Here is a 25,414-nt window from a genome sequence, read left to right on the forward strand (position 1 = left end):
GTACAATGTCTTCATGCAACACACATAAGCTCTCGAGAAAACACTGTAGAAAAAGCGCATGAGTGGATAACCTAATGATATACTGCTTTATCCTATAACTATTTTCTACAAAGGAAAATCACTATTCCATGTATTCATTAGCTTAAGAGATTATGTTCTCAAAAAAGTACAAGGGAAAGTAAATTCTAGAAACTGAGAAGGCCCAGACATAAGAAACTGAAGATTATTTGAATATATATAAAATTCTGAGTTCACAAAAGAAACAGTCATTGTTTTTCCATTACTTAAAAGATATAAATGAACATTATAACTTTAATGTATTAGACATACAAGGAAAAATCTTCAGTTTTAAAGTGATATCCCATGCTAGTCTTTAAAATGAGTACTAACATAATTTAAGACAGAATGAAACACCTGCAAGGGCATAATTCTAAAGATTCTGGTAAATCTGATAGGAGGAAGAGGAAAAAGTAAATCACAGAAAAAAATGGAGGGAAAAAATGTTTGCCAATAAAGCTATTCCTTCTGGCTGAACATCTTCTGCCATGAGAAGAAATGGGAATACACAGACTGGGCCAAAAGGACCACTGTACAAGAACAACAATAAGAAAAAACAAAACACAATGAAAACAACAATCCCTACCCATAAATATAAAAACTCCATAAGCAAATGGTAAAACATGCAGTTCTTCTTTCATAACATTACTGATATAATATATTGAATTAAACATAAATTTGAGTTCTAGAGTACACAAGAGTAGAAAAACTGTATAGCCTAAGAAATAAAAATTTTATGCAAGGAAGCAATGTCTGAAAATCTGTATTACTAAAACCTATGCTAACATTAAAAGGAGATGTATATTGTATGCTGTGCTATGTTCCTAAACTCTATTCATGATAATGTCAATATATCATGGAAAGAGCTTATAGCTACATGAGAGAAAAGACAATTATGAAGCAGACCATAAGGTGTTTCTTTTTTTATTTTTTATTTTTGAGACAGGCTGGAGTACAGTGGCGCGATCTCAGCTCACCGCAACCTCTGCTTCCTGGGTTCAAGTGATTTTCCTGTCTCAGCCTCCTGAAGTGGTGGGATTACAGGCATACGCCACAATGCCTGGCTAACATCTTTTGTATTTTTAGTAAAAGAGATGGGGTTTCACCATGTTGGCCAGGCTGGTCTCAAACTCCTGACCTTAAGTGATCCGCCTGCCTCAGCCTCCCCAAGTGCTGAGATTACAGGTGTGAGCCACAGTGCCCAGCCCATAGGGTCTTAAATGTGGCTTAAAAAAGGCATTTTCTAAGTTGTGACCTTGGTCAATATACATGTTGGGCCACAAAGCAAAACTTTCAAAGAGATTCTCCTTAAATATACCATCAAAATATGCAGGGGAGGAACTTCCTATTTGGTGCCAAGCCACCTTGGAAGTATTTATTTCTATAATCAAAGGTACACCGAAAGTTTTCATTTGTCATTGTAAAATCAATGGTTCCTAAGAGCTGTCAGAATTACTGTGAGTAGAGATGACAGGGAAAATGGTGAGAATCAAAATAACTTTCAATCTTTATGCTTCAAATAAACAAATATTATTCAAATTGAGTGCTACTGTAAGGCAACATCAAACAGTTCATGTATAGAAAAAAATGGAAGAAATAAAAATCTCTTCCCTTCAACTCAAAAAAATTAGGGAATACTTAATAGATAAGAAACAAACTGGTTTTACTTCAAGTTCACTTTGAAATGTGAAAAATGCCTTTTCCCCAGGACAGCAACTGGGAACAAGGGAGTGTACAAGGAGTCACAAATCCTTAAGACTAAGCCTCACATGAAGAATTCAAATAAACAAATGAAAAGCATACAAAGAGGTCTTCAGTTCAATTTCCCGAGAGTCAGCAGAAAATACAGTCTTCTATTGTTCAAATGTTGTATTTTAGAAGGCAGTTTTTACATATTTATGGATATCAAACAAACAAAGCACACAAGTTAACATGAAATTCTAAAAATACTTACTACTGTCTTTCATCCACCACTGCCTCCTGAAAGACCCTGGGTCTGAGTCTTAGCCAGTCCATGGAGACCTTGACGGCTGGAAGAGGATAGGCATTGTAGGACTCCTCCTGAGACTCATTCTGTAGAGGACACTTGCACAGGATGCCAAGAAAAGACACTTGAAAAAAAAAATGTATTCAAAAAGCATAAGAAATATGAAACTGTGCCAGTTCAAATCAAAATATTATGTGCCTTCTACTATATTCTAACACTCGAGTATCTTACAGCTTCTTTCTAAAAAGACACTTTCTTTCCCGTATTAAAAATGTTATAGTTACAACTTGATGAGGGGGTATCAGCAGATAAAAGGATAGAACTTGGGGTTGAAAATTATTATGAACTCCTGATGCAGTGTAAGAAATACACTATGCTTTTTTATGTCACTGTGCTTTGCTACATTTATGAAATGCCTAAGATGATGTTTTTCAAAAAAGATGGCACATGTTAAGTAATTCAATACTCACTAAAGAGGGCCAGCAACTGTGTCCAACATAGCTGCTCATCTTGGCTATAACTGTGCTGCTCGGTTTCATTGCTAAAGTCACGAAGGTGATGAAGTTGAAACAGGTTAATGACAGTGACATGAACTAACTGCTGAGAGTTGAAAGCTTTTTGGAATAGCAGCCTCTGTAAAAGAAGACAGACGTACTGCATATATTATCAAGAACAGGAACCATCTTTGACACAAGAATTAAATTGGTAGTCTGCATTTAGAACCACCATGTGTAATAGAATTACAGATGAGTAAATGGTTTTGCCCTCAATCCCAGTATTTTGATTGGGTCTAATTATTTCCCAAACTGACTTTTTGTCTTGAAAGGAATTAATCTAGACACCACAGAGTTGTTTGAATTGTTTGTCAAACAAACTTTTTTCTCTTAGGAAACTATATATTTTAAATATGACCTGAGAAAAGTCTTTGAGTGTTCACCCATAAATTTATACATCTTAATCCTTTAGAAATTGTTTTATACAAGATGTATACATATTGAAATATTAAATTGGGACCAGTGAAAGCAACAGACTCAAAAAATAATTTTTTGAACTCCTAGTACATAAAGCATGACTTCCCGGATTTGTCATAAAATTTACTCTTTCAAAGGCCTGATACATTAAAACTTATTTTATAAACAAGGCATAGCAAGTACATATTCTGGAACACAGGGTAAATGGCATACTAAAACAACATTAGGATGTATTATAGGTACTTCGACAAATTATCAACTGGTATTTTCCCCTCTTAGAGAAGTACATGCGTGATCATCAAATTTCATTTACCTTCTAATAACTGTGTTCACAGTGATCTGTTAACCAGCACTATAAACAATCACCCAGATGCTCTCAGTTGATGTCTCAATGGAATTACCCTTCTACTTTAATATCTGCAATTGTTTTAGATTACCTGCAGGCAAAAATACTTTTCTAACAGAAGTTCCTAGTTTCATCCTACACTTTAGCCACAGCCAGTCTTCCTCTATGCCCAAGGGAAATTTTTGCCAAGAGCAGGGATTCATTATCACCAGCATTATGGTGGAAAACACATAATCCTTACTTACAGTTCTACCAGCAGTGACAGGAGATCCTACCATGTCAGAAACTTACACCTGTCTCTGCCCAGACTACTCTGAGATTTTTGTTTTTACTTACATAAAGAACCTGAAATGGCCATAGTAAGCTCTATGATTCTAAGAGGGAAGTCTTTTACATTATCATTAGAGAATACAATTCCATTCTACATGAACTCTTTCTATCACACTGTCAGTCTTCTTGCAATCTGCCATTTCATTGTATATGTCTAGAATGGTTAGCCCTTTTCCAAAGACATCAAGCATTAATCTTTCCTCAAAATTTCCTGAAATCCTGTCTCTTCTCTAGAATTTTCCCACAAAATTTCTCCTTCAATTTCTACAACTAACCTTCTAAATAAGCTGGCGTTTATTCAAATACTGGCATAAAATGAGAATATGTAGTTGTATTTCTCAAAAAGCAGTTTCTTACAAGCATAATATGGTAATGTATTTCCTGTATCTATAAATCCACTGGCATTAATTTTAGAAGGAATAGCCTACTGAAGAGGGTCACAGCCCATTAAAGGAGATATACCTAATGCTAAATGATGAGTTAATGGGTGCAGCAAAACAACATGGCACATGGATACATATGTAACAAACCTTCACATTGTGCACATGTACCCTAAAACCTAAAGTATAATAATAAAAAAAAGAGAAAAAAAAAAAAGAATTTTCTAGCGTATGCACAGAAGTATTAATGAATATGAATATATCCTAGTACTAACAAATGATAATGTAAGTTCATGAAGGTCCAGACTTTGTCATGTTTTCCCCTGTATCTCTAAAAGCCTAGAAAAGTGCATGGTACATAGCGGGTACTTAATAAACACTTAGTGAATGAACAACCTATCCATTCAGAAATAAGGTTGAAGTTATTTAGTTGTAATTTCCTAAAATTTAGATTGTACTGTAAGAGGGTCTTCCAAGGAATAAAATCAGATTAGAACTGATAAGATTTTTGCTACTCAAACTTTCAACTACAGTTGAGAAATATACTGAACTAAATACCATTAACAAACAGCCCACATTTAACTTACAGAAAACGTATTACATCTCAATTCCCAGATCCCAGGCCTTAAATCCCTTAGTGGACCTCAACTTGGTAAACATTTCTGCTTAGTAGCTAAAGGTTGTTTAGAAACACTGAAGTATACATGTTGATGATACTAATTATCTACATATACTTTAGAAATACTTTGGAAATTTTACTCCACTATGTTAAAATTTCACTCCAGCAATGTTGTAGTTCAACACTGGGTAAGCTTTCAAATAGATCTGCCTCATACTATGTTTTATGTTTAACTTTAGAGTGCTGGAATGATACTTCAAAGTATATTTTAGAAACTGCCCACCCACACTTACCAGAACTTCACATACAGAAATATGTATGTGAAGAGAGTGTTAGTGTTTGAGGTTGAACCAAATGCAAAACTTACTAGGTTTCTAGACTAGAATAACTTACTTAGTGAAGATCTCATTAAGGTAGGGACCACCCACCACCACCAATTTAGAGAGTATTTCACAGAACCAGAGCTGGAAGCAATCTCAAGAAGTTTTCTAGTCCAATCCCCTATTTAGTAGGACTGCACTTAAATAATCCAAGAAAGATGGCTGTCAATCTGACCCTTAAGCTCTCCAAAATGGAGAATCCACAACATCCCACAGTCAGCCCCCTGAAGATTTCAACTTAAAATTTAAGATTTTAGTTTTGACCTCAGGAAAGATACAGGTATGTTCTTTTCAAATAATCCTTCACATGTCTGAATTCTTACTATGAAAACTATTTAGACTTGTTTGTTCTTTTCCAGGCTGAACAGCCTAGGACATGACAAAGTTAGCTGTTCCTTTCACACACCCAACCTTATAAATCATATGTCACAGCCTAAGTATATTTTAAAACAAAACAAACTATTGCTATTTATAATTATCTATTATAATATCTTGCACATAGAAAGTATCAACCAAAAAATGATTATCTATAAAAACTATTTCGCATTGACTATTTTTGGCTAAATTACACCTTAACTGTCCAAGTTCTACAATCTCTTAAAATGCCTGACTTATAAAGAACTTACAGAAATACTATGAAGCAGTTATACACAATTACCCAAGTTTATAGATACCTAGAAATAACCAAGAAATATAAAATGTTCTTTGAAGTTGTCATTTACTGTTTAACTCAGTGCCTAAACAGTGACCCATGAACAGTCAAATATTTATTGAATACATGAACTGAAATAAAGTTAATACTTTTGACTTTATTTTATGCATTATACTACATTTAAACTGCTAATATCTTAGCATACTAATAAAAGATCATTTTCACATATATAAATAGAATGAAGGTTAATGTTATCTCCTCAAATTAGTAAAATATATCCCTGTTAAATAAAACTCTCATTCTTTTCATTCAAACTACCACAACCCTGATGAATGCAAGCACAATCAAAATAATGAACTTGGTTTGGAGAATGCCAATATCTATAAAGCAGGTAACATAATCATATCTAAGAATACACAAACCATCAAAAGTAGTAGTAGTTTCAAAACTGAGGAGTTATTTATTTTTCTCCACTTTGATAATTTTTGTCAAATGGCAACCTCTCAAGTGAAAACACTGCTATATTATATTTGTTTATACAGACTGTACCTCGGTTTAAATTGAAGGGATGATAAATGCAAAGATTTCACATACTTTGAATATAATTTTTACCAATAGTTCACACAGTTAAGTAATACAAAAACTGGGAGTCAGTTTCCTCCAAATCTTATGCTTCCTGATTTAGACAAGACAAAAATTCTCTATTTCTGAAATCTAACCTTAAACTGTTCTTCCAATTTCTCTCGAAGAGGGCTCAACTTTTCCAAGCTCTTACTCAGGTACACATGACCGTGGAATTTAATAAAGGCCTTGATGAAGTCAGAAACACCCCACTTGGTTTTCACCTCATCTCGGCTGAAATGAAAGAAAAAAATTCCATGAATCTTAAGCAGCAAATTGGCTACAACTCCTTAAGGAAGCACTGGCTTGCTAAATACGTGATACACAAAAGAGCTGTATTTGACTGATTTTTCAACTGCAACACACTCAAGATGAGTCAGTATTAACAGCCTGTGTACTCTTTTACTGGGACTGAATCTGATATTGATTGGATGAAATTCAGTGACTATACACAAATTATGAAAAATCTATATGTTTAGAAATAAGAGAAGCATAGGCCGTTATTTTCTGTAAACCAAATTATGAGGAATTAAGGCTCCAGGTTACAAAGTCCTCTTGGAAAGAAACAAAACAAAACAAAACAAAAAAAAAACCCTACCTTTCCAGTGCTTTAGAAAGTGCTTTTTGCAGATTAGTGGAGGCAGCTGGGAAAGGGAACTTCACAGCAATGCTTCTGCAGTAGTAGAAAATTGTGGTCAGATGGTCTCCTTTGGAAGAAGCTAAGATAGCCAACTGATTATAAGGCTGACCTACAGGAGAAAGTTAAGATTCTGGAGTAACCCCAAGAGTGACAAAGTCTTGCTATAAGAATACAAATGATCAGTGTTTAAATACTCAAATAAACAATGGGGAGTATTTTTATAAGGTAAATATGACTGCCTCATTGCAAACCAGCACAAGGTACAACAGCACACTTCAGCGACAGTACACACCATCATATACAGGTTAAACAGTCAATATTACGGTAGAGAGTGGCTTCAGAAAGGGCTAGATTGTAAATAATTTCAGTTTTGTAGGCCAAAGGGTCTCCATCACGACCACTCAACTCTGCCACTGTAGTGTGAAAGCAGCCATAAACAAATATGAAACAAGTAGTATGGTCAGACTACTATCCCTGCTTTAGACTCTTTCTAGAATCTAAAGGAATTTCAATGTCTTAATAAGAATGATTTAAATTATTAAATATCTGCTGTAATTTCTGTAACTCAAGAACTACTGCTAATGACTAATTTGGGGCCATTAAAAGATTATCTTTTAGGTAATAGATTGTTTTTCTGGGGGCAGGGGAATGGTGGTATCCAAAGAAATAATTATTCTATAAACAATTAAGGAAGCCAGAGTTGTAGAAACAATATCAGATTACATTAAGAGATTCTATCTATATTGTTTTACTGACAATAAAAGTCATCTTACTTGTAAAAAAAATTCATTTTAGTTTACATGGAATGTACAGTTAAATAGAAAAACATGACAATAACAAAACACATTTATTGCTTTCAAAAACTTCAAAGGTGACCCCTGAGTTATCTGCCACATTGTTATAAAGAACAAAGTGTCACGGTCAATCTCAGGTTGACAAGCCCACTCACCATTGGAGGGGACAAGCTGAGCTGCATGCCTATAGTAGGACTCTGCCTGGCTGGTCTGGTTTCTGTATCGAGCTAAGAAGAAGAAGAAAGTTAGTTTTAGAAAACCCAAAAAACAAATAGTAGGGTAGTGTTTCCAAAACAGCTATAGTTTTAAGTTCTAAAGATAATGAAGACATTAAAGTTAATTTAAAATTAAAGACAGAAAATACTTTAAAACAAATTAACTATAGGATTATGTGTAAAGTGTCCATCAGCCTTCCTTATTTGGGACATTCAGCATGTAACCAATTTTAAAGCTTACCTAGACCCCATTTTCAGGTCCTCCAGTGTCATGCATCACCAGCTCCCACTATGGACTATGCTGGTGACCTGGAGCCGGCCCACAAGAAGGGGTGAGTTATATGGCACTTAAAAACAAAACAAAACAAAATACACTATACAATATGATCTGAAAATTATGTATTTTTCAATATTTTATAAAGTGATTTTGAAAAATGTCTCATTCCTATCATTACATATTAAATATGTGTGTGCAAAGATTATATTTAAAGCAAAACAACCTAAACACAGTTATCAATGAATCTCCCTGCCAAACTCACTGCTTACTCTGATGTGACCTCCTCATGGAACCGCTGACTTATAATATTAAGAAATCTAAAATTTCAAACTTAAAAGCCGTAATGTTCTCCATTCTTTGTTATTTGAGGACAAGCAAAACATAATCCTATAGTTAATTTGTTTTACAACCTTTCTAGGTCATCTTAAAGGAATGAAAAAAAATAAATAAGTTATATAATATTCCCAGATAAAATACATATACTAGAAATACAAATTAAACTTTAAAAAGGAAGCAAAATTAAAAATCAACTTTTAATCCATTGGTAAGAAAGAAGGCAATTTCGCTTCAGAAGGAGTAATTTATAAACCTCATTTATTCCAAAAGAGTACACCTAATTTAGAAATTACGACACCACTTTGAAAAATTAAGCTTTGATTGTGTTTTTGCTGTTTATTATTTGCCTATATAAATTACATAAAGTCAGAATAAAATTTAAATCTTAATATGAAAGTTACTTTCTTCAAGATGCTCTGCCAATCCCAAAAATATTGAGAAATTTTAAGTTCCCCAGAATACATTTTATAGTTTCTTCTTATGACAATCTAAATTGTGTGTGAATGCCCCGCTTAAAGGAAAACAGTTTCTTTCTATGACTATTCCAAAGAAAAGGAGGAACATATTATCAATTCCTTCACAGCAAAGGCTCACCGATGTCTCCAAGGTGGACGAGGCAGTGCTGGCAGATATAGGAACAGGAGCTAGACTGTGGCTTCACTATGGCGCTGGTATGCGTCTGTTTATTGCTGATAATTCCCAATTGGGAAGACTTCACACGGCATGGTAAATCTACATTAAATACTGTACACAGTTCTTGTAATAACTAAAAGAAAAACAAAATTTAGTAGTAAGTCACAAGTGCTCTAAAAGTAAAGTTTATAAACTGTAAGATGTGTACCTAGTACCACATACTGCTGAAATCTGAACAAAAACTGCATAAAAATTATATGGTAATCTTTCAGGCCTGGCACAGGGGCTCACGCCTATAATCCCAGCACTTCAGGAGGCCAAGGCGGGCGGATCACTTGAGGTCAGGAGTTTGAGACCAGCCTGGCCAACATGATGAAACCCCGTCTCTACTAAAAACACAAAAAAAATCATCCGGGCGTGGTGGTGAGCACCGGTAGTCTCAGCTACAAGGGAGGCTGAGGCACAAGAATCGCTTGAACCCAGGAGGCAGAGGTTGCAGTGAGCCCAGATCACGCCACTGCACTCCAGCCTGGGAGACAGAGCAAGACTCTGTCTCCAAAATATATATATAGATAGATAGACAGACAGACAGACAGACAGACAGACAGATAGATATATAGATATAGATATAGGTAATCTTTCATAGGATAACTAGTATCATTCATTATAAATCATACCTGTTGAATTCTCAAGTATTACAGCAATCTAGGATGTGCATACAGCAGCATTTTAAAAAAAGATTATTTAACTGGATAGGATTTTCAGACACATTAAGCAAGCAAAGAAAACTACTACTCTCAGAAACCCAAAAATTATTAAATATTGGTTACAAATTTGACTTAAATATAAGCCAAGGTATTTGTCAGACTTTAGGTATTTCTTGCAATTTATTTTCTTAAGCTATATGCCAATTCACGTCTTTGCATATACAACAAATCTCACGGTAGTGTATACCTTTACTGTATCACCCACTCCTACCTTTCTTCTCTGTTCTTAAAGTATGGGGGGCTCTTCTTCCTAGTCAGAGCTAACTCTTCTGCCTGTGTGTGCCTATTGCTACGTTCTTTTCTGGCTCCTGTCTGTCTCCCACCTCTCCATTCTTTCATCTACTTTCAACTTTTCATGCTTCTTTCCTATGGCCTACACACACCAAATGTCTCCCACAGAAAAAAACAAGAACAAAAAACAAAACAGAGCTAAAACACTCTCCTCTTGACTTTATAGCAACCTTTTAATGTCTCTTCTTCTTCTCAACCAAATGCCTTCAAAGGAGTCCACACTTTTCATGTCTGCTTTCTCAATTTCTATTTACTCCTTAATCCATTATCATCTGGCTTCCATACAACCCCTCTCCCTCCTCTCACCCAACCATCCATTACCACTCTACTGAAACTACTATCAGACAATTGGTTACCTAATTGCCAAATACAATGGATATTTTTCAGACATCATCGTACTGGACCTCTTTGCTGCACTTAAAACATCTGATCTTATGGTTGATTACTGAGCTGTTCTAGTTCTCTGTCATCTCTCCAATCACTCCTTTTCACTTTCCGTCATAGCAAGGCTTTTCTCTTCTCACTCTGCTTGCCAAGGGCTTATTTCTTGGCCCGCACACAGTTCTTCACACTGTGAAGAATATTTACTTCATGGTTATTCAAATATTTACTCACAAATATAGTCATTCAAATATTATTATATTCATCCAAGTATGTGCTAGTATATCAGACACCCAGTCAACAAGAAAGATACAAAGATAAGTAAGAAAACATGTTTCCTTCAAGAGCTTGTAGCTAAATGGGCAAGTCAGGTACAAAAAGAGAAGTAGAGGGGAGAGAGGGAGGGAGAGGGGAAAGGGAAAGGGGAGAAGGACAGACAACACGATACACAATATAACCAACAGAATATTCTACATTTATAACATAACTTATTTCCCTAGGTTATCTGATAAATTTGTCTCACTTTATCCTTGTGATAAACTAGTAGCAACACAGTATACATAGATATAAAGCTCAATTTTTTTCAGATGAGGATGTGAAGGCAGAAATAATCAAGCGACTAGACTAAGGTTATAGAATTAGAAATATTTTGATTCTATCACCACTCTTTCTGGCATGTGCAGAATTCAAAATACAAAATAAGACACCCTAAGGGCTCAACTCAGAAGGATCTGAATCATGCTACCTTTTTCCTAAGATAAAAATCACCTCCATAACTAAATATAAATTCTGTGCACCCTTTCTCACTGGGCATGGAAATGATTTACTCCATCTTTACTTGTACATTTGTAATGGGCAAGAAATTCACGAACATAAAATTGGGTAAACAAGGCCAGGCATGGTAGCTCATGCCTGTAATCCCAACACTTTGGGAGGTCAAGGCGGAAGGATCACTTGAGGTCAGGAGTTCAAGACCAGCCTGGGCGGCAAAGCAAGAATCTGTCTCTACAAAATAAATAAATGAATGAATATAAAAATGAAAATAAAGTGAAATAAAAAATTAGACACGTGTGGAGGCATGCCGTGCTACAGTCCCAGTACTTTGGAAGGCTGAGGCGGGAGGATCACTTAAGCCCAGGAGTTCCAGGCCACAGTGAGCTATGATATACACTGCACTCCAGCCTGGGTGACAGAGAGAGACCCCGTCTTAAAAAATAAATAAATAAAATAAAATAAAATGAATACATTAAAAAAATAGGGTAAATAAGTTAATGTCCTGAACGGGATGGGTTAAGAAATAGAAAAAGCACAAGGTACAGGGCAGGAACAAAATACATATATATATATACACACACACACATACATACATATATATTATGAAAAAAACAAAAAAAGTGGATAACTAAGAAACATGAGAGGGTTAAAGAACTGACTTCAACAGGTAATGAAAAAACAGACTGGAAAACTAGGCAAGGCTGCACATCTAGCAAAAACAAAAAAGAAAGATCACAAAAAAGAAATAAAAGTATGGTTCGAACATCATGTAGAATGTCTTGTAATAAAATTTCTGCCTGAGCCCAAGAGTTTAAGTGGTGATATCAGACAGAAAAGCTCCTACTGGCTCAAAGATTCTGAGAAAGAGAGCTCTAGTTGGTTTAGAGGCAGTAACAAGATGGAACTAAAGAAGAGAAAAGGATGTTTCATAAATTGAACAAAACAATGTCCTACCTTCATATAGGTTAACCCTGATGTACATTACTTTGTAGTAGTTTCCTCAGTCTGATAAGAACTTAGTTACTTCATTATACAGAAGTATTGGCTGGGAGATATTCCTAAGGCTGTAGCTGAATATTAATGCCTCTAGTTCTCCCCAAATTATAATCACGGAACTATAAAACTGAACCTACAAGCATTTGCCAACTCTCTTTTTTACAATCAGGAAGCTAAGCACCACAGAGGTAGTGACTTGTCCAAATAGTCACAATTAGCCCTACAGCAGTACTAGAACAGTTTCTGGGTTCCTACTTATCAAGTAATTTTTACACTATCCCTTGTCTCCTCAGCTGTTTATTCCATGCCAAGAATGAAAGATTGATTATGAAGGTATAGAATATTACCTTTTAAACTAATACAGAAACTCAGTGATTATACTTTCTTTTTGGTTTCTATTTTCTTAGAATAAAGGCTACCGTTCTGTTCTTTGATATTTAAAAACAACCTACAGCAGAATGGTATGTCTTTACTTTGACCAGGAATTTGGTTCTGCTTTAAGCCCCATGCTTTAACTGGTTAACAAAATGGTAGCTAAGAAGTTAAAACTAAACCAGCCTGGGTAACATAGTGAGACACTGTTCTACAAAAAATAAAAAAAAGTAGCTGGTATGAGCCTGTAGTCCTAGGTATTTGGGAGGCTGAGGTGGGGGAGGATCACTTGAGCCAAGAAGTCTGAGGCTTCAGTGAGCTATGATTAAGTACTGCACTCAGCCAAAACGATAGAGTGAGCGCCTGTCTCTTAAAAAAAAAAAACTAAAAAACTATCTTCACAGAAAATGTTACTGTGGATAACCAAGTACTAGTCTCTTCTCAATCCACTCTAATCAGGTTTCTATCCCCAACACTCTGCTGAAGTTACATTTCATCAATACAAAGGCACCATAAATTATAAGATGAACCATCATCTTATATAATATTGAGAAAAAACCACAAGTTATATGGTCACTTGTCATCTGTTATAAACTTATCTCTATTTCAGATATGTTAAAATATGAAAAAAAGAGTTTTAGAAATGAAGAAATATGGTATTCATTAAGTTCACCAATGACTTCCATGTTGTCAAACCTAATTGGTCACTTTAAATCTTACTTTAATTCTCAGCAGCACTCAACAGGGCTGATGACTCCCTTCCTTATTCAGATGTTTTACTTTTGGCTTCCAAGGCACCTTCTCTCTCTCATTTTCTTGATTGCAATGGTGGCTCCTCCTGTGCTAAATCTGTTACCATCTGACTAAGTCAGGGTTCTTTACCATAATCATAAAATTTTTATGATTTTATGATGTTTCCACTGGGCTCCAACCTTGTTTATTCAATTGCTTATTTCACATCTCTACTTAGATGTCAAACAGGCATCTACTTTAACAGGGAAAAAGCTACTTTCCCCCTAGTGTTTCCCATCTCAGTAAATGGTACAACCATTCGACTAGCTGCTCACACTGATAACTGTATCTGCTTTGACTCCTCCTTTACTCTGATTCCAGAAATTCAATCCAATCCATCTAATCCAAGTATGGCCAATAGGAATTAATAGAGTTAACTTCCATAGCTGACCCCTTTATCCAGGGTTATCGTTTAAAAATGCAAATCTGATCATGTTCTTCGTTTGCTTACTTTCCAACTCCAATGACTTGCAACTCTTTCTTTTTTTTTTTTTTTTTTTTTTTTTTTTTTTTTTTTGAGACAAGGTCTCACTCTGTCACCCAGGCGGGTGGCGCAAATATGGCTCACTGCAACCTCAACCTCCTGGGCTCAAGTGATCCTCCTGCCTCAGCTTCCTAGAGTAGCTGGTACTACAGGTGTGCGCCACCGTGCCTGGTTGATTTTTAGATTCTTTGTAGAATAGGGTCTTACCATGTTACCCAGGCTGGTCTCAAGTGATCCTCCCATCTCAGCTTCCCAAAGTGTCAGGATTACAGGAATGAGCCACCATGCCTGGCCTGCAACTACACTTACAATTAAAATTCAAAACTCATCTTAGCTTATAAGGCCATATAACAATCTGGAATTTGTCTACTTTCTCAATCTGGCGCTAATATGCACTGCATGTAATCAAGAAAGATTTGTGGAACATTATTGTTAGTAACACCATTATCTGTTTCAATTATTGATTAAAGACAATATGAAAATGCAAGTGAGGCCAGGTGCGGTGGCTCACGCCTGTAATCCCAGCACTTAGGGAGGCAGAGGTGGGTGAAGAAACTGAGGTCAGAAGTTTGAGACCAGCCTGGCCAACATGGCGAAAGTCCATCTCTACTAAAAACACAAAAATTAGCTGGATGTGATGGTGCACACCTGTAATCCCAGCTATTCGGGAGGCTGAGGCAGAAGAATCGCTTGAACCCAGGAGGCGGCGGTTGCAATGAGCGCCACTGCACTCCAGTGGCAGAGACTGCACCACTGCACTCCAGCCTCCAGCCTGGGCAACAGAGCAAGACTCAGTCTTAAAAAAAAAAAAAGCAAGTGAAAAGTCCTATTAATATTGTTAACTGATAGCATAATGTGAAAATAAAGACGTTTATTGATGCTTATTCTACAATTATCATAATTGCTCAATCACTGCCTGTGGAATGCAGTTGGGGAGAATCAATGCTTATTATAAAAAATTTAAAAAAAATTCAAAGAGTATCCATATTTTCCCTTTAAAAAACAATTTTTGAGACATTTAAATGATTTTATTATTCCCTTGCTTATAAAATGGTTTTACAAATACCATAACCCCTCAATAAAAATCATGATTCTTCCTTTACGTCCTTACAGATCTGTTTTGATTTACCAATGTCTAGTTAAACCCTTGGGAATATATCACATGTATGTCATGTAACGAAAAAAGATTAAGAATCATTTTTCAAGATGACAAACCAATCTATATAATGGCTATTATAAAAATGTACTGCAGAAGGTAGATGCCTTCCCCTTACTCCCAACAGAGCCAGCTGCACCACCTCCTTCCTACTCCCCCTACTTTAGTCATGTTCCCAGTTCTAGCTTCTATTCATGGGGGAAGGAAACGAGATTTGAATCAGAAACAAAACTAAGGTTTTAAAACTGATTTATGCTTCAAAAATGGAAAGCAACCAGAATGTTATAGAATCTGTCCAAGAAATGATGGGAATCTGGGAATCCAACAGAGCATAGTTGAAAGCAGTGATTGAAAAAAAAGTTATCATTTTCGTTAATATCCCACTGAACTGAGACTACTCAATTAACATGTAGAATCAAATTATATATATATAATTTTATATGATTTTCACTTAACAACAATCTTTTCATCTTATAAAATCTTGATAAATACCAACCTGTAATCATTTCATGTTTCCACTCTACAGTTATGCCATAATTTAACTATTCTCTTGTAGAACATTGGTGGTGTTTCCAAATGTTAAGATTTGAATTATAATATCTATTTGTTTCCTTAAATGTGATTATTTCCCTCATTATTAAATATGCAGTGATCTATGGACAAAGGATAAGGTATTGCAAAAAAAAGAAAAATCCTGGTAACTTCTGTACTTCAAACAACTCTAAATAAAATGAAAGGACAACAGAAGAAACTAGTGAAAAATGTTATAAATGATGACCTTTTGGGAAAACAACAAAATGGTGTCAACAGTATTTAAACTTTCACTTTAAACTTTCTAATGATTTCAATTTGAACAACTGGTCCTCAGGAAATAATACAGTATTAGAGAAAATGCTTTATACACAAAAATGCCAAACTGTTAACAAGGAAAAGCTTACATTATGTTTATAAAACAGATACAAAAATGGATATACCGAGTGGTCTTAAATATGCAAAAAAGTATAAAAACACAAGAAGAGTATATATTAAAGTGGCAATTTATCCAGAATGGGAGGATTAATGAACTTTTTGGGACTTTGTGTAATTCACAAATTTCTTGAAATTGGTATGCATTATTTTTACAAGCAGAAAAGAAAACAAATATATCTATTAATGTATCCATCTTTCATTTAGTCTAGATATTTCTATGAAGGTAAAGATTCTAATTTCCCTCTATATCCTCAGCATCTAGTATTGTGCCTTACAAATAGTAGCATTTTGACAGCTACTTGTAAAATGAATTAATCTTTAACATCTGCTTTTAAGGACCAATCCCTCTCTCGAGAAGCACTCCCTCTCCAAAAGTATCAACTTTTTGGTTGCTGCTAGAAGTTGGCATAAATTTAAAAATAAATTTTGAGACTAAGAACCATACTTCAGTTCTTTCAAAAATGAACTCTGATGAATGTTTTAGTCTAAGTAAAACATAAATAATCTCAGAAATGACAGTTATTTGAATGGTTCCAACACAGGGATTCTTTTTTTTTTGAGACAGGTCTTGCTCTGTTGCTCTGGCTGGAGTATAGCGGCACAATCACGGTTCACTGCAGCCTCAAACTCCTGGGCTCAAGTGATCCTCCTGCCTTAGCCTCCGGAGTAGCTGGGATTACAGGCAGGCACCACCACAACCCACCTGAATTCCTGGGCTCAAGTGATCCTCCCACCTCGGCTTCCCAAAGTGTTGTGATTACAGGCCTGAGCCACTGCACCCAGCAGAGATTCTTTTTTCGTCATTCAAAGAAATGATAAAATCAAAATGAAGCCAAAATATAGGCAGCAATGGTCAGGCAGTACTATAGTGAGAACTGGCCAAACATTTCTTTCAGTGCAAGATTCTCAAAACCCTGTCTTAACATTCATTATAAGATACTAATTTATATACAAAAATTTTGTTAATTACAAATGCTATTACAAATGGATGACATGGTAATTTTCCAACAGATTCTGCTTAAAGAAAATTCCATGGTCAAAAATAAGATTTATTTATTCTTTTACTTTGCATGATTTAGAAGTTCTATCAGGACGTCACTAAGGAAAAAGAAAATCTCTGGGGACAATGAATAATAGCTTATTATTCAAACAGAGGAAAAGCTACTCTACTTCTTAGTTTAATAACATCTCAAAATCCAGATAAATTCCATTGTATAAATAATACTATGAAAACTCACTTGATATTACAAATTTTGACTATTTCTTATCTGGCACCACATAGCTATTATTTTAATGACTATAGCTATATCCATAAATTCACATTTCCTCTAATACCACTTGTAGCTGACTACTTCCACTGTTTCACTAAGGTTTCGTGCTCAATTATCCCTTGTATATTCATACAGTTAAACTTCCAACCTTTAAGTTAAACATCAACCTTTTTAAAAGCACAGTGTTTTTTGTTTTTTTTTTAAAGGTCTTATGGACATTTGCATTAAGATTATAGGCTGGGCACAGTGGCTTAGGTATGTAATCCCAGCACTTTGGTAGGCTGAGGTGGGCGGATCATTTGAGCCCACGAATTCAAGACTAGCATGGGCAACATAGTGAGACTCCATCTCTACGAAAAATACAAAAATTAGTCAGGCATGTTGGTGTGCACCTTAGTCCCAGCTACTGGGGAAGGCTGAGGTGAGAGGATCACTTCAGCCAGGGTGGCTGAGGCTGCAGGAAGCCATGATGGCACCACTATACTCCAGCCTGGGGTGACAAAGTCAGACTCTGTCTCCAAAAAAGATAAGATTATAGGTGATCAATCCCTGGATGGCCCACACAGTGGTTACAAGAATTGTTTACATGCGTTGTGTACAAAGAGCAGAATATTTACCACTAATAGTAAGAAAACTAGTATACAATGCAGAACTCACCTGAGTATAGAAGCCACTAGCTGCCTCTAGGAACAGAGAAAGGTTTGCCTGAACTTCACTCCGATTCGGATTTGCTCGATTCTTTGCCTGGCCTTGTAGTGTTGTGATCTGATTCTTAAAGGCGTGATTCCAGCTGAAAACAAAATGTAATTCTATTTGGTATAGCAGTGACTCACTGGGCAGACACTGGTCCCCCTGAGAACAAGAAAGAACTGTCTGTTATAATTATACCACACTAGACAGTAAACCTGCATTAAAGTTATTCATTTATTTAAATAACTTTATGCTTCCCTTTGAACAAGACTAGACATGCAATAGAATCCAACTGACCTTAGTAAACACTTACCAAATGTTCAAATAATCAGATTGTGGCTTCAGCTATTAATCTTTTAGAACTACTAGAGTTTAGTTAGGAATCCCAGTAGAAATTCAGAACAATGGTGGCAAGATCAAAGTAAAAATAAGGTATTAACAAATTTCTACATATAGTGCCAAATGTGATATACCCTAACAAGTGACACGTATATGGGGGTGGGGGGGGCGTGGATTTTGTAAATAGTAAGCCATATCTCTTACTTCCCCAAAAGTTATTTCCCAGAGCATTCAGTTTCACTGCTATTTAATAGTTTTGTTTATTTCTCTTGTGATTGAAATATAAGCCACATTTCAAATTTGGCTATTTAAAATAAGAAACAATATAATGCTGAAATACGCCATACCAAAATCCTGTTATAAAATGCTTTTATTTAATCTAGTTATATATGGAATCAGTTTAAGTCCAGTTATGATGAATACAGTCACTCTCTAACCTGGAAACCACAGTGGGGAATAAAAAACTAGAACAAAGGGAAGATATTACTGGCCTGATTAAAGGAAGCAAACACAGATAAGAGGTTTACAACCTATCTGGAAAGCATGGAAGTACCTAATTCTCTATCAACATCAGCTTCTGAGGCTCTAGAGCACTAGGCTTTTTAATGACTTAGGAGGACAATCACTTCCCTCAGCATTTGTGATGACATCTTATCCTTGACTCTAACATCACAGGATAAGGATTGTGATGGTGGTAATTTAGCTGTATTACTAGACTTCTTAAAAATATAAAGTATCTAAAGCAGATGTAAATAATAGAAAAAACTAATCTTCACCAAAACTTAGGGTAATGGACATTAGTAGACAAAGTACTCTTAATTGATTTTTAAATTTCTATCAGGCTAATGTCCCTGTTCCAATTTATAAGGCAAAGCCTTCCACAAAAGACAATTACTCACTTGGGAATCTGGTTATCTGCCATTTTGCCCCTCACAGAAAGAACAAGCGGAAAAGCCTAAATACACAAAATCTTTCATTTTATTGGGGGTGGGGGGAGGAAATACTACCAACTTATTTAATTAAAAGAAGGAACTTTCCTTATAACGCAAATACATTTTCCTGACAGATAAATTACAGAATCACGTTTAACAAAGAAAGATTTTTCTAAAGCCTATTTTTGTAATTTTTTTTTAAATCGCAGCTTAATTATAAGACTGACCACAGACAATCCAAACACTCTTAGTATTTGAAATAGATTTTTTTTTTTTGACAGGCCCTAAAAGAGCTGCCCTAATGACCTTAATAGAATTCAACTCTAAACATTTCTCTTCTTACCTCCAAAGACTGTATTTGAAATAATACCAATGGCCAAATATCACAAATACTAGAATTTCTTTCCACTGAAAAAGTTTATTCTGCAATAGGTTGAAAAATAAATAACCAACCAAACTGTTTTAAAGTCTTGGTGAAATTCTTGATCTTACAGGGACTTCCCAAATGATAGGTAATACTTACAGATCCTGTTCTACTTTCTTGTCTAAAGCGTATTCCAAATCAGTGACTAGCATTTTCTGGTACAGGTCCTGCAGAGCCTGCCTGGATGTCCAGACTTCAGCTGGACCCAGCTTAGAATCTGAGTAACAAAAACAAAAACATAACAGTAAATAGATAAACCCCAACAGTTAAAACCACTATACCACACCAGTGACTCCTTCCTGCTCCATCCCCAAGGCAAAACCTGCTCTAAATATATTCCATAGAATGCTGCAGAAGTTTTATACTACTATATTTCAAATGACTTTCACCTTTTGACTAACGACTAAGTCTGGTTTACAATGCTTCTGTTTTTAGTTTTGAAATAACATCATGAAATGAAAAGGGCTAAAAAAAAAAAAAAAGAATGGTTTGCCTTTTGCTTTTTGTTTGTATTTCTGCCTTTTCATATAACAGGAAACTATATGCCTTACAGTAAGCCAACCCATTTGAAATAACAGACTGTCAAGTTGGTCTGTTTACTCTCATACTGTATCTCTTTTTCCAAAGCAACTTTTTCTTTTCTTTTTTTTTTTTTTGAGAACTCCCACAAATGTCCTTACAGAATTCTCACATCAGCTGACTATCCAGCAGTTGCTTTGGTATTCTGCCGTTACTCCTCTCTCAATATATTGACCGAATAAGCCATGACAGTATTATTTTAATGAGTGGTAGACTGTTTTCCAAGATACTTTTGTGAGCAATCCACATTAGTCATTTAACGTAAACGAAGACTTAGAAGACTGGGATTAAATTGCTAAAGAGGTCAGATGAGAGACTGGGTGTAGAATGTAATCAGAAAGTCAGGCTATGACTACACATAATACAAAATTGGGGCCATGCTGTCTGCCAGAGCCATGCAAGGCACATTAACCTTTGCGATCACTGGGATTATGATTGCAATAAATGACAGTAAGCTCCCTCAGTAGGTAAACTTAATAATGGACTTTTCAATTATATATTTCCCATAACTAGCTGGGCTACTTCGTTTTGCTGCTACACAATGGCATAATCATCACTCTTCTTTAGGTTTGCTATTAGTATCTATAGCCACCACAATCCTATTTTGCAAAGAGAATCTCCTAGATTTGAGTTAATGCTCCTAAGAGTTTACAGGCTAGTAAGAATAGAGTTTACTATCAGCTCCTCATCCCTAGTGAAATTGTTAATCACTAATAGATTTAGTCAACCCTGCTTTAATTCACTTATGGCAAGAAAAAGAAGTGTAAAAGATTACTAATTCTCATTTATCAAGACCGTCATTCAAATGAGTAGACTTATTATCTTACTTAAAGTTTCTGGGCAGCCAAAGGTCCCCTATAAAGGTCAAACCCTAAGACTATTTACTAAGGTTGTTCAATGTCTAAGAAAAGGTAAATGGTACAGATAGCTTGATATTGCTCCATGTTCTGTTTTCATCACACAATAGATTGTTTTCAATGCCAATTCAAGAGCATAATACAGTAACTCAGAGCAGACACCGATATACACAATATAGATGATGACAAATCTGTTAATAATGGAAAGAACTGAGTAGTACCTATTACTGAGTAAATATATAAGCTATCAACCCCCAACACACTTTTCCTTGAACAAGATGACATGAGATTATCCATGAACTCTTAGGACATTAGCCTAAGTGACTCTAGAGTTGACAAAAATATATTTTAATAGTCCTTTTCCTCTTTGTAAATCTTGGCAGGTATGCTGTTTAATTCTTTTTTTGTGTGTGAATTTCACTGCAGAACTAAATTATTCAGAAATTAGAGTAAGATTCACTAGTACATATCCCTCTTATTACATTTTGGGATGGCATATGCTGTTACGGAGGGCATACTGATTAGTATATGGTGATTACAACATATTTCCTAATTTTGTATTTAAATCATTTACTTTTTTTTTTTTTTTTTGAGATGGAGTCTTTTTCTGTCGCCCAGACTGGAGTGCAGGGGCATGATCTCTGCTCACTGCAACCTCCACATCCCCAGTTCAAGTGATTCTCCTGCCTCAGCCTCCAGAGTAGCTGGGATTACAGGTGCACGCCACCACGCCCAGCTAATTTTTGTATTTTTAATACAGACAGGGTTTCACTATGTTGGCCAGACTGGTCTCGAACTCTTGGCCTCAGGTGATCCACTCACCTGGGCTTCCAAAAGTGCTGGGATTACAGGCGTGAGCCACCGCACCATGCCTCATTTACTCCTTTCAATGGCTAAGTCTGGCAGTTATTCTTCCAAAAGACCTCGGCCATTATTTAAAGCAACAAAGACGGCCAGGCGCAGTGGCTCACGCCTGTAATCCCAGCACTTTGGGAGGCTGAGGCAGGAGGATCATGAAGTCAGAAGTTCGAGACCAGCCTGACCAACATGGTGAATCCCCGTCTCTACCAAAAATACAAGCCTGTAATCACACCTACTCAGGAGGCTGAGGCAGGAGAATCACTTGAACCAGGGAGGCGGAGGTTACACTGAGCCGAGATGGCGCCACTGCATTCCCGCCTGGGTGACAGAGTGAGACTCCATCTCAAAAAAAAAAAAAAAAAAAAACAACAAAAAAAAAGAAAAAAGTAACAAAGATATGGGAGAAAAGAAAGGCAGCAAGGTAGCTCACTCAATTTCAAGGACTTCTAATAGAATTTTTCTATAAATATTTTTTCTGAAGGTGAACCTCCTAAAGTTTGGTTAATTATCAATAGAATAAAAAAACATTTTCCCGGAAAAATATTAGCCTAACGCTGTAAGATATTTTGGTTTACATGGGGTATGTTACTTTTTCTGTATGTCTTAAATCATTAATAAAAAGTTTCATAAAAATGAAGTGATTATATAAACTAAATTAGGTAACATTCAATTCAGTATACCATATATTAATATATGCAATTCCCAACAGTTATTTAAGCAAGAATTCAAACTACATAAACAATAAATATTTAAAGCAGACAGTAAATGATCATCCCTTTTGGCAACTAATATGCGATTTAGTGCTGTGCGTAATATAAGAAAGAGGATATCCTTCCATTAACTTAATATATAAAATATGTTGTGAAAAAGAAGTAAGCCAGCCAATACCTGTCATGTCAGCCTTCAGGACTTCTGCCTGCCTAGATACAAAAAAAAAACGAAAAAGAGTATCAGTTAGAAACAAACAAGGCCTAACTAACATATAAATAACACTAAAAGTTAGGTGAAATCATACACTACAATATGGATATACAGCAGCTATATTTGTGGCACTGCAAACAGCATCCCTATTTTAACATCAGTGTAGCACAAGGTCTTGGCAAATTAATGCCAATACTTAAAAGTTTAAGGACCACTTAAAAGTTAAGTGACCTCTTCCGCTAAGTAGAGTCCACTTTCTTGCTGTTTTCCTCCACATGTGATTTACTTAAGATAATATTAAATGATATTCATTAACTTTTTAAAAATTCTCTCAATGCTGCCAAAAAAATCCTACTACGTTTCTCAATTCGCTAGTCACCATAACTATTTCAAATTTCCCCTCTTCTCAAGCTACTGATTCCTATGCCCCTTCCTCACCTCCAAATGACAGTTCCATACCTCAGGGAAAACAATTCCCACTTACTAAATATGTACTACATTTATACAGCCTGCTTCTTACTTTCTCTTGTTAAAACACTAGAGGTATTGCATCTCTTATTTAATATTTAAGAACAATAATTCCACTTAGGTATGTTCTTGCTAACTCTTCTTAAGGACTGTTCCTTTGATTTACCCCATCCCTTGCACCAATTTTGAGACTTCTCTCACTTCATTTGGATCTTTCCTTCTCTTCAGCATTTTAACATGTCCAAGTATCTCACACATTTTAAAAACCTTCTGCCCCATGTTCCCCTCTAGCTGCTGCCTCTTTTTTCCTTCTCAAATTCGTCAAGAATTGCCTGTGTTCAAGAGGTCCAAAACTGAACTCAAGACCCATTCCCATCCCCTATCTCTAGTTCTCTTTCTAATGTTTTTTTCATCTTAGCAAATGCATCATAGCTTTCCAATTGTGGAAGGAAGAAACCTGGAAGTCCTCAATGACAACTTTCTCCCAAACCCCTAACATGTATCAACTCCAAAAAACGTTATCTACTAACTATATCTTGAATCTGTTGATTTCTCTTCATTTCTTCTTCAGCCACTCTCATTCAAGAACCATCCTTGGCTTTGTTTCCTCCACTTCATTCTTGCCCCATTTCATTCTGTTCTCCCAATAGCTGTCAGAGGGATCTTTTAAAAATGCAAATCTGATCTATCAATTGTCCCTTTAAAACATTTTAATGACTTCCCACTACTCTGAGGGTAAAGAACAAAATCTAAACTGTCCTACGACATTCGACAGTCTCTGAACTCTACTTCCACTACTCTTCACTCCTTGATCTCTGGGCTCATTTCTGGACTTCTGGACTGGACTTCTAGTTTCTCCAGTACACCCTGCTTCTTTCACACTAGGGGTCTTTATAAAAGACTCTGCTAGCTACACCTCTTCCCCTTTTGTCTGCTTAATTACCACTCATCTTTTATCTCAGTCAGAACATTACTGCTTCAGAAAGCCCCAGCTGAACTCCATCTACATTAAGGATATTCCTATTTTATGCTCTCACAGCACTTCTAGTTTTTCTTCATATTACAGATTTTAAGAATGCTCATCACAACTCCTTGTCTACTAGCACAGCACCTTGCATAAAACAGACACTCAGTATTTTTAATGAGAGGAAAAGTATAAATCAGACTCATATACTCTATTTAAGAAGGTAGGTATATAAACTTTAGAGAGATTTTTTTTTTTGAGAGAGAGAGACACTGGGCCTTGCTGTTGCCCAGGATGGTCTTCAACTCCTGGGCTCAAGAGATCCTCCTGCCTCAGCCTGCAAAGTAGCTGGGATTACAGGCACATGCCACCATGCCAGGCTGAGATTTCCTTTTTTTTTTTTTTTTCTTGAGACGGAGTCTCGCTCTGTTGCCCAGGCTGGAGTGCAGTAGCACGATCTTGGCTCACTGCAATCTCCACCTCCCGGGTTCATGCCATTCTCCTGCCTCAGCCTCCCGAGTAGATGGGACTACAGGTGCCCGCACTTTTAGCATGAAAGCTAGAGAATATTAAGGTTTTAAAATTTTTACTGTAAATATTGTTTTATATAATTTATTAAGTATTTAATGTTAATTGTATTAGGTTGATGAAAAAGTAATCGCGGTTTTTGCCATTTTTTAACATGGCAAAAACCATGATTACTTTGGCACCAACCTAATCAATTTAAGTTTCATTAAAATGTAAAGCAAATCCTTTCATTCTCTTAGCCTTTAAAAGATATTTACATCTTTTTAAAAATTAAGCTTTCAAACAACAGAATCTCAATGTAGTACTAAGGAGGTAACCATAAGCCCTATGAGAACTAGCAACATAAATGAAGAATACTAA

General features: G+C 35.8%; 1 protein-coding gene across 15 annotated transcripts in view; it reads right to left on the bottom strand.

Moving 5' to 3' along the window:
* Positions 1–25,414, bottom strand: part of SMG7 (SMG7 nonsense mediated mRNA decay factor) — an 82,945-nt gene that overhangs the window by 18,439 nt on the left and 39,092 nt on the right. For all 15 annotated transcript variants that reach the window (XM_032136400.2, XM_032136394.2, XM_032136393.2 and 12 more), the window contains 9 exons: positions 23,062–23,093; positions 19,976–20,093; positions 18,149–18,281; positions 9,200–9,371; positions 7,933–8,004; positions 6,942–7,092; positions 6,442–6,577; positions 2,515–2,677; positions 2,012–2,168 (listed from right to left, as the gene is read on the bottom strand). In XM_032136400.2, coding sequence (XP_031992291.1) covers positions 2,012–2,168; positions 2,515–2,677; positions 6,442–6,577; positions 6,942–7,092; positions 7,933–8,004; positions 9,200–9,371; positions 18,149–18,281; positions 19,976–20,093; positions 23,062–23,093 — 1,134 coding nt within the window. The remainder of the gene's footprint in view (positions 1–2,011; positions 2,169–2,514; positions 2,678–6,441; positions 6,578–6,941; positions 7,093–7,932; positions 8,005–9,199; positions 9,372–18,148; positions 18,282–19,975; positions 20,094–23,061; positions 23,094–25,414) is intronic.

The sequence above is a fragment of the Hylobates moloch genome, unplaced genomic scaffold (genome assembly GCF_009828535.3).
Source record: "Hylobates moloch isolate HMO894 unplaced genomic scaffold, HMol_V3 SCAFFOLD_18, whole genome shotgun sequence".
Taxonomy (NCBI): domain Eukaryota; kingdom Metazoa; phylum Chordata; class Mammalia; order Primates; family Hylobatidae; genus Hylobates; species Hylobates moloch.